Below are 14,811 nucleotides of genomic sequence, written 5' to 3'. Positions count from 1 at the left end.
GCTGCTGCCAGAATCCCCCCTGCCCCCCCCCCCCCCAAAACCAGGTCTAATGCTGCCGAAAAATCAGTGCGGCCCACCATTTAACCACTGACACTATCTGGTATGTGTCGTGGCACATTTTTTTATGTGCTCACTCCCCTGAACTTTAAAACCTGGCTATGCCCCAGAGTGAGAGGTGGACGATTTAAAGTGGATCTTGGGACTAAGTATTTTTACACAATGAGTGCTGCAAAGGAGGTGGTGGAATTGGGTTCAATTACTACATTTTAGAGGCAGTTAGACACTTGGACAGGCAAGGCTCAGAAGGATACAGTCCTAACATGGGCAAATGAGATTATTGTAGAAAGGAAAAGGTTGGTACAGCCATGTGTGGCCAAAGGACCCATTTTTGTGCTGAACAACTTTATGACTCTATGATTGTCAGATTAAGTATCTGAGAATACATGATTTAAACTTGTCAGCTTTATGGGTGAGTATGATTTCCAGTGCAATATACAGTAAACCCCTGGTATCCAGTACCTATGGAGATTGGTAGATGCTGGATAAGTGAGTTTTCTGATTGCTTGAGACTTGCTCTTACAATGCCTAACAAAAATACAATAAAAGTGAACAAATTTCTCTTGTATGATTATATAACCTTAAAGCATTTTATTTTATTTTCAATCATGTTCTTTGAAAACATTTAACCATTGCTGCATCTGCAGGTTTCTCCCCCTTCACAGATCTGCCTGAAAGATGATAATAGATAATTATTTCCCACCCCACCCAAGTTTATGGTTAAAGCCTTACTAATAGACTTAATAATATACTAATAAAGATAAAGACTTTTACTAAGCAGGGATAAGTAAACAGTTTAAGAGAGTCACACCAATGGCGAGTGGAATCAACCAGCTCTTCGTTCTGGGTGATACTGTTTTATTTAAACAAGCTACAAGCAAAGCATGACCAAGGCATTCCACTGCTGAACATTTGCTTCCATCTTCACCAAAGGTTTATACGTTACTTCAGAGAATATTTGCTTTTACAATTTTAAACTTTTATTTAACTTTTTATTTATTCTTTCAATTTATTTATTTATTTTCCTTTTTTTTTTTGCCAGTTGCTTGAGGTTGTTGAAGGGGTTTTTACAGAATTTGATTTCAAATATAGTACAACTCTGATTATCCAAAGTCAGATTCTCTGAAATCCTCATTTATCTGAAATTTTTTTCCGGAGCCGAACTGATCCCACAGGTTGAAAAAAAATTCACTCAATGTGAAATTAGAACGACAATTTCAGGTAACTCCCTCCCCTCTCTCTTTCCATTTCTTCTTTACTTTCCCCTATTGACTTTTCTCTCCAACTAAACTGTGTGCTACTGTCTCCCAGCTGCAAGCAGTCAAAACAATCCCTTGTCTTGGCATCATGAAGGAGAGCGGCCTCCCGGGCAGAGTGGGACCTCGGGCTCAGTGGCATTCCCTCTCCTCCCTTTTCCTCCCTCCCTCCTTGGTACACCAGAACTCCAGACGCCGACTCTGAACCCTCCCCTTAGCCTACTACTGCACATGTGTTAGGCCTAGGGAAGGATTTGGAGTCGAGATTCGGGCATTGGGGTCTCCAGTGACCAGGGACACAGGAGCCCACAGACTCAGCAGTGAATTTTCCACCAGCCCAGGAAGCCTCAGTGGCAGTGGTGGGGATGTGTCAGGGATTGGCTGCAGCAGTTGGGCAGTCTCGGTGATCGGTGGCGATGTTGTGACCAGCATTTTTTTTTGTGAGAATTAAACATTATTTTAAAGCTTAAAAAAGCCTTCCATGTTGTTTGTTGTTGTTTAAACAATTGATACAAGTGATTTGCTGTTGCTACTGGGGTGTTTTTAAAAGAATGACCAGTTATCTGAAAAAATATTTAATTGATATAGGCCCGGTCCTGACCATTTTGGATAATCTGAGTTGTACTGTAATATATAAATCAAGGAAGCTTGATTTGTTCTGGTTAAATTTGTAATTGAAGTTCCTCCATCAGTTGGGTCCCATTTCTGTTAGTCATCAAACTGGTAGCTGCTTCCATCCTGTGTGATGACCAAACAGTGTCACACCAAGCGGGGACAAACCAGCACAGATACTTCAGAATGATTATGGAATGGTAGGCCGGTTTTCTGCAGCTTGATGGCAGATTTGCAGATTGCGTGTCTACAAGTCTTCCCAGGCATTATGGAAAACAGATTTTATTACATAAATGAAGAGTTGGCTTTTGGATGTCAGTTTACTGGAATCCAAATGAAAAGGAAACAAAAATGGTTATTAAGTAGTTTTCAAGACATTCTGTTGTTGGACATATAACTTTGGGAATGGAAGACAGGCTGACCAACATTACTGTGCAAGGCATGTTTGCCAAATCTTTGGAGCAAATAACTGAACACAGTGAGAACTTGTTACTTGGAATTTTAATGCCTATATAACAGATTAGTCGTTGTTTTCCATTTACAAGACTGTAAGTTGCAGGGATTCCAAATAAAATCAGAAAACTCATGCACAGACATTGCACATTGATCCAAAAATCAAGAAGAAATAGTCATCCATAAACTTGGGGTGGGGGGGGGTGCGTGGAGTTACTGAAGAAGAAGAGGATATTTGGACTGAAGTCATTGAAACAGATGCATAGATGGGAATATTTTGAGGGATAGACCCATGGACAAGTAATCGAAGTGGGCAACTGGGCCAGCATGGATGAATTGGGCTGAAGGGCCCGTTTTCTTGCTGTCTAACATTTTTGACTAATTCATGTGGGCAGATATTCTCTGAGCAATTTCCAACATCCTTTAAACTGGATTATTGTTTTGGTGAAATATTTTGTATACTTTTTATTATTTTTAAATAAGTTCATAATGAATTTATACAATTCTATTTGAATGTTATACTGATATTTTAGAGTAAGAAATCATTGCTTGCACAGTGAAGGATATTTCAAAAGGATGGGCTAATCCTCCTAATCTGTTATTTCTGACTAAGATTTAGGTTATCTAATTAAGTTATGCACATTTAATTGCAAAGTTCAATGGAACAAATTTCCTTTCCTCCTCCTTCTGTTCCCTCGAGAACTTTGTTGCTTTCTATTTTCGACAGGCAAAGTCCCTCTTGCGTACTAAAGGGCAGATTCTTATGTCAAAGATTATTTCTGTCTCTTTTATTCAGTGACTATAATTGCAAAAAGAGTAGTGTAAAGGTGGTATGATTTGCGCAGTTATTAGTGCAACGCTAAGACAGCGTCAGCATCCCAGGTTTGAACCTGCCACTTGAGTTTGTGACTGCGTAGATTTCCTCCAGGTGCTCCAGTTTCCTCCCACATTCCAAAGACACACATAGGTTAGTGGGTTAATCGGTCAAATGGGTGTAATTGGGCGGTGCGAGCTTGTGAGCTGGAAGGGCCTGTGACCATGCTGTAGGTCAGAATTTTTAAGAAGTTTCAAATACAACAAACAAAAACATTATTTTAGCTTAAAAAATAACTTGAAATGTGCATTAAGGCCATGTGATCAAATAATAAAGGATCATTATTGAGCCATAAAAAAGAAAGTAAGAAAAGTTGACCAGAAGCTTGGTCCAAACAAGTAGAATTTAGGGAATAACTTTAAAGAGGAAAGAGAAAGATAGAGGGAAATACAGGGAGGGAGAAAGAAAGAGAGGGAAAGAGCAGGTTGAGTGAGTGAGAGAAAGAGAGAGAGAATGAGAAAAGGGGAAGAGCAGAGTAGGATGGTGGGTTAGATGGAGAAAGGAAGAAATAGAGGGATCCCTAGGTAGATAAAGATATCTTTGGGCATATTATTCAAAACTGGAAAAATGCAATATGTAAAAATACCATGGACCTGAGAAAATTACAAAAATTGAGAGAAGTAGAACCATGGAAGGATCGAAAATCAGTGTGAGAAATTTAAATCAGGAGCCACTCCAGCTCAGCAAATGTAAGGATGTGGGTGATTGGAATTTTTTGCATTAGTAGAGGAGCAGAAGAGTTTTGGAAGAACCCTAGTTTATGCAGGGTAAGAAAGGAGACCAGGTCAATTTCCCCAAGATTGAGAGCAAGGATAAGGATTTTAACTGAGATCAGGTGTGATTATACCGAGATACGGGTTGTTGGGTGTAATGATGTAGCAATTGGTGGTGATTCGCATAAGTACATCAAGAAATACATCAGCCTGAGGGAAAGATATTTTAAATCTTGCTATTGAAGGGTCATAGAGTTTTGTAGCATGGAAACAAACCCTTCAGCCCAACTTGTCTATGTTGACTAAATTGTCTACCTAAGCTAGTTGCATTTGTCTGCGTTTGGAACTTTTCTATCCATGTAAATATAGGCAAGCAGTATTGGTTTAGGACTTCACCCATCTCCTATGGCTGATCCTTTCGGGGCCTTGTTCTCCCTTATTTATTATTTTGGATTTAATATGCATATAAAATTTTAGGGTTCTCCCTTATCTTATTTGCCAAAGCTATCTCGGTCCCTTTTTAATGGAGTATTTTATCTAATTTTTGGTTAATACCAACCAATTGAGTGATGTTCTTTTTTTATTTTTCAGAATGTTTGCAGATGGAATATTAACTAGCACTTCCTTTTCATTGTCAGATCGAATAAGTAACCATGGCAGATGTTACGATTGCTCAAACTACCACTCGTGTTTCCAAAACAACTCTAACTTTGGAAAGGCCTCAAATGGGCACCTACTCTCCTGAAGCACCGGCATTCACATTGCCTCCAAGAAATCTTCGGATTCCCATCGGTGGAATGGCCAGGTTTGATGGAAAGGTACGAATGTCGGTCAGAGATGTGTTATTGAAATGGTTCTTTTTTGGTGAATGCAGGGTGTTCTTGATAATGAAAGAAAATTTTTGCATTTACCCAACTTTAACAATTTCCAAAATGCCATTGAAATCTTCCCTACCCACAAACCAATAACCCAGAAAAATATGAATTTTTTATACTTGTCAAGTTAAATTTTAGAAAAAGTAGTAATGAAATGCAGGAAATTGAACAAATACAGGAATTGTAACTGCAACTGTACCATTTCATCCACACACTCCCATGACGAACTAAACTTTTTGCTAAGTTTCTTCTCACTTCACAATAGGTTTATTTTATTTGGAGCATCTAAGTCAGTGGTTTTCAAACTATCCCCAAACTCACATTCCACTTTAAGCAATCCCTATTCCATAAGAGGTCTGTGATTAGTAAGGGATTGCTTAAGGTGGTATGTGAGTGGGAAGGGAAGGTTGAGAATCACTGCTCTCAACCCAATTGTTACTAAAATATTTTGATTGAGAAAAATTGTCATTGGCCTTTTTCCTTTGGAGTTATAAAACTGCAACTAACGAGACAGTTGGGTATGAAAACAGTGGTTTTCAAACATGTTCTTCCCGCTCACATACTACCTTAAGCAATCCCTTACTAATCACAGAGCACTTATGGTATAGGTGTAGCTAAAGGTGGAATGTGAGTTTAGGGGTCAGTTTGAAAAACATTAGTCTAAATAAACAGATATCCAGTATTTTTTCAGACTACATATTATTGCTGAATAGAATAATTCTGAGGAAATTCCTGGAGGGCATATTGCATGACTTTCTGGTTTACCTGTCTCAACGTGGGTTTTTTTTGTTCTGAAATGTAGGCTTCTCTAATAGTGGACATGAAAGCACTGGGATTATCTAATTACACAAATATTAAATCAAATATTTAAAAGACTTAACAATAAAAGTCATGCCAGTTTATATTTCTAGTATATGACTTGTGTGCACTTTATCTGACAGCAATTTTCATGTTGGGTTTGGATAATTCAAGATAGTTTTGGAGAAATGGTTTCAGAGAAAGCTTCAAATAATTATTTTGTGGAATGCACATAAGTTGTGTATCAGTGCAGGTTATTGCAAATGTATGGCTAGATACATCTAATTTAAACAAAATTGCAGAATAAATCAATGAAGAGTAGCATGCTTCACAAGATGTAGGAGACACAGAATTTAGCTAGGATATAAAAGTCTAAATCAGGCAATTAAAGGGGACTAAATGCATCATGACAAACTGGAGGATGAATTATATTCCAATGCCAACAAATTGCATTTTCGTTTCAGGCAAAATTCCATAACATGGTACTCAGAATTTTGTTATTGTAAATAGCATTAAAAATTCTCTAAAAGCAATGGTGCAATTTGTGCTTGATTTACTAATGCAATAAGAACATTATTATTTGTGGGAAAATGTTGCAACAGCAATTTTAAAAAGCACAATTAAGGAGCTTGCAATTTTATAAACACGGGTGAAAATAATGTATCACTTAAAGTGACAGATTAAAATTCAACACAAATTTTGTTATTTCCATAGAATCATAGAACATTACAGCACAGAAACAGGCCTCTTCGGCCCTTCTAGTCTGTGCCAAATCATTATTTTTGCCTAGTCCCACTGACCTGCCCTCCTTACCTCTCCCGTCCATGTACCTGTCAAAATTCCTCTTAAATATTAAAATTTAGCTCGCATTCACCACTTCATTTGGAAGCTTGTTCCACACCCCCACCACTCTCTGTGAGAAGTTCCCCCTCAACCTTTCCCCTTTCACTCTTAACCCATGTGCCCTGGTTTGTATCTCACTTACCTTCAGTGGAAAAAGCCTATCGACATTTACTCTGTCTATCCCCCTCATCATTTTAAATACCTCTATCAAATCTCCCCTCATTCTTCTATGCTTCAGAGAATAAAGTCCTCACCTGCTTAACCTTTCCCTGTAGCTCAGTTCCTGAAATCGGGCAACATCATAGCAAATCCTCTCTGCACTCTTTCTATCTTATTGATATCTTTCCTGTAGTTAGGTGACCAAAGCATAATTGTATATCTGACCTCTTAGAACACTTTCCAATAATTTACCTCCTAATGATGTCAGGCTCACTGGCCTATAATTTCCAGGATTAATTTGGAGCCTATTTTTAAACAATGGAACAACGTGAGCTACTCTCCAATCCTCTGGCACCACATCTGTGGCTAAGGACATTTTAAATATTTCTGCCAGAGCCCCTGCGGTTTCTATACTAGCCTCCCTCAAGGCCCAAAGGAATATCTTGTCAGGCTCTGGGGATTTATCCATCCTTAATTTGCTTTATGACAGCAAGCACTTCCTTCTCTTTAATCTGTATAGCATCCATAACCTCACTGATTGTTTACCTCACTTCCCACAAATCTCTGCTGAATATTGATGAAAAGTAAATTTAGACCCCTCACATCACTTTTGGCTTCATTCATAGCTGACCACTCTGATCTTCAAGGGGAAAAATTTTCTCTCTTAGTATCCTTTTGCTGTAGAAACCCTTAAGATTTTCCTTCATATTGTCTGCCAAATTAACCTCGTATCTTCTTTTAACCTTCCTGATTTTTTTTCTTGAGGTTTTTCTTGCATTTTTTATACTCCTCAAGAACTAGATCCCCAATACCCCTTGAAAACCAAGATTCCCTCTGCCTTCCATCATTGCCTTTGATTCTGACAGGAACATACAAACTCTGTACTCTCAAAATTTTAGCTGTGAAGGTCTTCCACTTACCTCACATATCCTTACCAGAAAACAACTTATCCCAATCCACACATTCCAGATCCTTTCTCATTTCCTCAAAATTGGCTTTTCTCCAATTTAGAATCTCAACCCAAGGCCCAGACCTATCCTTCTCCATAATTAATTTGAAACTAACTGCACTGGACTCAAAATGCTCCCCTACACTTACCTTTGTCATCTGTCCTGTCTCATTCCCTCATAGGAGATATAGTATTGTACTTTCTCCGGTTGGTACCTCTGTATATTGATTTAGAAAACTTTCCTGAACTCATTTGACAAACTCCAAGCCATCCAGTCCTTTTACAATATGGGAGTCTCAAGGTCTATTTACAATTTCAAGATCTATTTACAATTTTGATAATTTTATGATTGCTTTGCATTGCATCTTATGATCTAATTATGGTACTTATTTTGTCTCTTGAGCATGTGAGATAACAATATTCTACTCTAAACAACAACAAAAAAATCAGATTTTGCAATCTTTTCCATATCCTGGGGATTGGAGGGAGTTTAATGCTGTTTATAAGATCTTGCACCAGAGTCTTTTCACTTGCCATAGATATATATCGAGTCTGGATGAAACTTCTCTCTTTTCCTTTATTTTAGCCAACTGATTTTCATGGCCTATTCTCTGTTAATGATGGTCTTGTCTGGCTGATCTTCTCTCCAGACTATGTGTTCAAGGATCAGAATTTTTTAAAATAATGTTATTATGACCATCCAACAATCTTTCTGTGCTACTGTAATTTTAAATATTTTTTGCAATTTTTCCATGCTCCTGTGTCACGTAAAAACATTAGAAGCAGAAGTGGAAGAAGGCCTTTGGACCCTCATGCCTGCTTCACTCTGCAATAAGATTGTGACTGGTCAATTATTTTGGTGCCATTTTCTTGCATTAATCCCAAAGCCATTGATTTCTTTGGCATATAAAAATCAATTGCTTTGTACTTTTCCAGCTGTCACTATTTTATATCTTAAAGTCTCTTGGCAGCCTTTAATGTCTAAGCTCTGTGATACTTTCCTAAACCTTTCCACCATCTCTCTACACTTCCTTTCTCTGAAGCCTCTCCTTAACTCTGTCTTTTCAATCAAAAATTTTGCTCTCTTCCAAAATATGTAATTGAAGACATTTTTTCATTTGTTTGATTTCCTGTTTGTGTACACTCTTTATATTGTACAATCCTTCTGTAGAATGTGCACTGACAATAACCGCAACAGCAGTGCGAGTATAAGACACCTTTAATAAACTAATATGTACACTAAGACGTCTTGTCTCTCTGCAATACAAACCTGGAAGGCTGGACTGTAGCTCTGGACTGCTTTATATACAAGGTCATCGGGATTACCCCTGGTGACCTAGTGGTGTAATTACATATCACCACAGAATGGAATGGAAAATATGTTCCAAATATCAAATATGGTTTAGACTGTTTTCAATTAAGGACAGCACATCAGCAAAGGTAGAGGGAGCAGGGGCATAAAGCCAATAGCAAGAGTTTGGATTGAAATTTCTTCATTGAATAATTAACACAGAGGAGAGGAGAAACAGACAGCATTGAGACATTCTGAACCATGGAATAACCTTGGGTAGATTTGGCAGATGACCAGATGATTTGTTTTCTGTGGTATATTTGCAGTAGAGCTTCGGGAATGGATAAACTTGGATAAGGCACTTCTGGGATTGTGACGAATGTGAGCTGTGAGTAAGGATCCTGAGGCAAGTTCGTAAATGCAACTCAGTTGACCATGCTGTGCTGTCCTGATGCCCCAGCAGGTGTAATTGCCACTTTAAGCTCTCACATGTACTTAATTGGGCCTATTTCTTTGGTCCTCTGCTCCTTGGATTTGGTAGTGATGAGATCACAGGCAGTGAACATGGGAAAGCCAAGAGCAGAACTATGATGTATGTCAAAGTATCCATTGATTTTTAAATACAGTACAATTCCGATTATCCAAAATAGTTGGGACCACGCCTATGTTGAATAAACTGTTTTTTGGATAACTGGTCATTTTTTTAAAAACAGCCCAGTAACAACAGCAAATCACTTGTATCAATGTTTAAGCAACAACAAGGGAAGGCTTTTTAACCATTAAAATAATGTTTAATTCTTACCAAAAAAATGCTGGCCACTGCTGATCCCTGACATGACCCGACTTCTGGCATGGATCCGCGGGGAGGCTTCCCGGCCTGGTGGAAAAATTCACTGGCAAGTCGACGGGCTCCTATCTTCCTGGACACTGGAGTTCCTGGTGCCCAAGTCCCGACTCCACATCCTCCCCTAAGCGTACCACACACCGGGGAGTCTGTTGTGCGTATGCGGTAGTAGGTTGAGGGGACTCTAGAGGGCCGAGGAGAGAGCGGGAAAGAAGGGGAGGGGAGAGAGGGAAGGAAGGGGAGAAGAGTGGGAAGGAAAGGAGGGGAGAGGTTAGGAAGGGGAGAAGAGGGAGGGAAGGGGAGGGAATGCCACTGAGCCTGAGGTGCCACTCCTGCCTGGGAGGCCACTCTCCTTGATGATGTTGAGACAAGGGATTCTTCTGACCACTTGCAACTGGGAGACAGTGGCACACAGTTTGGAGGGAGAGTTGGAGAGAAAAGTCATTAGGGGAAGGTAAAGAAGAAATGGAATGAAAGAGGGGAGGGAGTTGCATGAAATGAGGATAGTCGTTCTAATTTCATGTCGAGTGAATTTTTTTCAGCATGTGAGGTCAGTTTGGATAAATGAGGATTTTGGATTATTGGAGTTGCACTATATATGGTATCTAACATTCACAATCATAAAAATACAAAATTGAAATAAATAATTAAAGACAAAGATATTTTAAAACAATTGAAGACATATAATGGCACCAGTGATCACAATCTTCATGAAGAATGGCATGGTACACCACCAGTGACCTGGTTCAAGTCTGGCGCAGTGTGTAAGGAATTTGTACATCCTCCCCGTGACTGATTGGCATGGGTTTCCTCTGGATGCTCAGGTTTGCTCACATGTTCCAAAGATGTATGGGATGAGTAGGGTGATTGGTCGCTTGGAGTGTTTGGCTGTGTGGGCTCGTGGTGCAGAAGGGTCTGTTACCATGCTCTAAATATAAAATTAATTTTAAAAATGAAATTGTTATTGCCTGCTATAAGGCAGACACATTCCCCATCAGCAGAAATTGCCTGAAGTGCCTCTTACAGTCAGAGAAAGTGAGGCAAAAGAGAGTTCCCCCTTCCCCCCAGTCACCGAATGTCCATAGATTTGCATCCAGCACTTACTCAGCCCCCGCAGCCACACGGTGTCCAGTCCAAGCTTTTGACAACCTGAGCTCAAGATCCGAACCTCCAATATGGTCAGTGCCTTCGGCATCCTCGTGCATCCCAGTTCCAATACCTGGTTCCCCTTCAGCTAGTTTCGAGCCAGTCTCCAGCAGCCCACAATCTTCGTGGGTTCCTCACCTTGAGTCATCAGTAGCCCGCCACTTGTTGGTCTTTCAGCCGCAGAGCCCCTTCACTGGTCCGCCACTGTAGTGATCGTCCTGTGGGATGTCTCCTATGCTTCTCCTTCTCAGATGGGGGATGGTTTCCCCATTTTCTGGTGCCCTGCTCCAGTCCTCCACTCCCTTGGAGTCTGCCACCTCTCGCGGCTGCTGTGGATCATAGGCACCACCACCTTGGGCGCAGATCCCGTGGTCACAGGATTTTAAGTAAAACTACTGTTGGCAACTTTAATGGGCCTTTCAAAGCCCGAGCAGAGCTATTGGCAGTCGACTGGGCAGTTGGACCCCGTGGGATCGCTGTATCTCCACTCCTCGCTCCTTGCAGGCCTATACCAGCGGCAGCACTGCTGTTACAGTGGATCCAGCAGCGCCACTGTTTTCATTCCCACCACACCACATCACAAGGTAAAAGTAGCTTACCTTCCCCATTGCTTCCTAAATCTTTGCTCTGGAATCTCCTTGATTTTGGGCAAGGTTTGTTCTGGCATAAAATGCAAACAATATTTCTTCAAAGAAATGCTTGGAGTTCCCCACAAGACTGTACCTGCCCTATGAGATACCAAAACTTTCATTGTTTAATCATAAAGTAAATCCCCAACTATTGCACCACATGTATGGGAGTTCAGGATGTTTGCCTTTTCAGAGTTTGAATGGTGGCAGTTCGCATGCTGAAACTTGCATGACAATTTAAATTTGATTACATTTGGATGGTTGAGTTAAATACAGATATTATGCAAATGTGTACATGTAGTTAATTGGCAATGCTCCCATTCTCTCTTGATCTCACCCTTCACTCCTTCAGACATTGGATAGCTCTACTCTAAAAGGTAAATAAGACCTAGTCCTGTGACCCCAAGAAGTGCTGCACTTGCACTTACACCTCTGCCCTCACCACTCTTCAGGGCCCCAAACAGTCCTTCCATGTGAAACAACGCTTCACCTGTGAATCTGTCGAGGCCACATCGCGAACATGGTAGGGGCAGAGATGCCATGTATGTGGGCATGGTCGACACCAGCACGTGTTAAGACATAGTAATGTCCCTGGGGATGAAGAGAATGTGTTCTCACCATTCTTTCCATTACCATGCCTTGTCTCCACAAGTCCAACCTGTGCAGATACTCCTTGGATGGGTGCTCCCTGTTCTGGATACCCTAACCCCCTCCTGAAGGGTAATGGCTTCACAGACGGTTTTTCCAGTTGTCGGTCGCATCAAGGGCAAGACCACCCTACTGAGGTCGGAGCGGACACAGGTGTTTAAGTGCCCCGGTAAGGTGGAGGTTACCCTGGCATCCTCAGGGAGATGCATTCCCTAATGATCATTGTGCTCTCGTTGACCGTGTACCAATGTGGTCGATATGTTAGATCCCACTCTAAAAGCGTGGGGAACCTGGCTCACACTGCAGTCATCACATGATCCCACCTGATCTGTGGTCCCCTCATCGATCCCATCAGGCGGCACTCACAGAGAATTGTGGACCATATACTGCACAGACAGACTGCCTCTGAGAGGCAAATATGGCGGGGGGTGGGGCCTGGTCCCACAGCTGGAGTAGCATGCAGCTAAATGCTAGTCCAACCACTAGCAGTATCTGCCCACCAGACCAGCCAATTCCTTGGTAGAGTATACCCTGGTCTCTATTACCTCGTACCACCCCCTCACCCATCGCCTCGGACCTTCTCAATTCTTGCCAATCTCACCATTGTGGAAGGCCAGCAACAGGGGTCCTCGTTATGGGTTACTCAGCCTTTTCAAAGTTATCATTGTCCAGCTACACATCCCCATCTCCTGACCACACAAGATGATAGTTCTGATCTTTACAGGATTGACCTGCCAGCCAGATCAACGGGCTACCTGAAGCTGCCGCGCTTTGACTAGCTGACAGGTAGCTTCAGTGTACCTAACCTCCAAACCACTGACGTGCATCCTGGCAGGGTTCACTGGCTCCTATAGGGACCTGCACTGAAGATTTAATGATTCGATCTGCTCATCTTTCTGGGTGCCTTGACTACTAAAATTGGATCTGATAGCCCTCTGTTGCCTCAGTTGGGATATCAGTAACCACAGGGCTCCCTCATCACCTGGGAAACCCCAATTCCTCCAGGAGGGAGACCATGTGGAGCCCTATCTTCTCTTCATGGACGTCTATGGCTGAACCCCTGCCAGTTGTCGCTCCACCCGGTGTTCCTCTATTACAGTGGTTTTCAAATTTCCCACCTAAACTCATATTCCACCTTAAGCAATCCCTATGCCATAAGAGCTCTATGATGAGTAAGGGATTTCCTAAGGTGGTATGTGAGTGGAAAGAAAACAATTTGAAAAACCATTGTTTTAATCGTACCTAATTGACTCGTTATATGCACGGTTTCATAAATCTAAAGGTAACAGGCCAGTGACAATTTTTCTCATGCAAAATATTTCAGTATCAATTAGGTCTGAGCAGTAGTTCTCAACCTTCCCTTCCCACTCACATACCACCATAAGCAATCCCTTACCATCACAGAGCACTTATGGCATAGGGATTGCTTAAGGTGGAATGTGAGTTTAGGGGGGGGGGGGGGCAGCTTGAAAACCACTTCTTTAGATCATTATTTGCAGTGGAATGTATAATATTAATGACAAATTAAATAACTCACAAAATTGTAAAACACATATAATGCAACTATAATTCTATATTGCAACAATTTTTTTTTAAATCATGTACAGTGTGAGTCTAAACCTATCCCCAACCCAAGGTGTGACTAAAGAATATAGGTACTTCACTCATGAAATAAAATGGCAATATTAAAATTCAAAAAGTAATTCAGGGATGGTCCCCACAGCATTTTGAAACCTTATACTTGAATAATTAATTGAGTAACGTAACTTTTCTAAATTTAAGCAGGACATAATGTCCCTCAGCCATTGAGCATGAGTGGGTGGGGCAGCATCCTTCCATCGAAACAAAATTGCACGTCTAGCAAAGAGAGTTGCAAAAGACAGAGTGCAACATTTGGAGTTAAAGGAATATCATCTTTTCCAGTTGTACCAAAAAGAGCCACAAAAGGATTAAGCTCTAAATTTACATTAAGAAACAAAGATAGAGTTTGAGACACCTTCTTCCAGTAATTTTCAAAGCTAGGACACGTCCAAAACATATGAATTAAGAAGCCTCTTCTCTCTTGCATTTATCGCAACAAAAATTTACATCTGAATAAATACAAGATAATTTAGCTTTAAACATATGAGCCTTGAGTACAACTTGAAATTGTAATAAACAATGACAGGCAAGCCAAGCCAAAGAAGAAGATCCTGTTCCCAGCCATTTGTAATTGTAACTAGAGGGGCATGTCTCAAACCCACCAGCTTATCATGAATAATAGATACCAAACAAGGTTGTAGCCTAAATAATACATCAACAATGTTCGCATCAGGTACCTGAGGAAAATTAGGTATTTCAGATTTAAGAAAATGTCTGATTTATAAATATTGAAAAAATGAATATTTGGTAAATTGAACTTTCCAGAAAGCTCTTCAAATGACGCAAAACTATTATCAATAAAAAGATATTTGAAGCATTTAATACCCATCTAAACTATTCATGTAAAGAGAGATGAAAAGGATGATTGGATAAAATAGGACTTGAATTGCCTTCACCCCCATCCCATATTCAGGCATTTGACTGAATTTTGGCACTTTTACCCTATGGATGCTGCGTGACCTGCTGAGTTTTTCCAGCACTTTTGAATACATCTACTCTTGTTGCTTCTTCAGTCATTACCTG

At 40.6% G+C, this 14,811-nt stretch overlaps 1 protein-coding gene across 8 annotated transcripts in view; it reads left to right on the top strand.

Moving 5' to 3' along the window:
- Window positions 1–14,811, top strand: part of LOC138762131 (myosin light chain kinase, smooth muscle-like) — a 309,201-nt gene that overhangs the window by 98,766 nt on the left and 195,624 nt on the right. For all 8 annotated transcript variants that reach the window (XM_069935544.1, XM_069935546.1, XM_069935539.1 and 5 more), the window contains one exon: window positions 4,604–4,783. In XM_069935544.1, the coding sequence (XP_069791645.1) occupies window positions 4,619–4,783 (165 nt within the window). In that variant the 5' untranslated portion in view covers window positions 4,604–4,618. The remainder of the gene's footprint in view (window positions 1–4,603; window positions 4,784–14,811) is intronic.

This window comes from Narcine bancroftii, chromosome 4, assembly GCF_036971445.1.
Source record: "Narcine bancroftii isolate sNarBan1 chromosome 4, sNarBan1.hap1, whole genome shotgun sequence".
Lineage (NCBI taxonomy): Eukaryota > Metazoa > Chordata > Chondrichthyes > Torpediniformes > Narcinidae > Narcine > Narcine bancroftii.
This window is presented reverse-complemented; position numbering and strand designations above follow the sequence as displayed.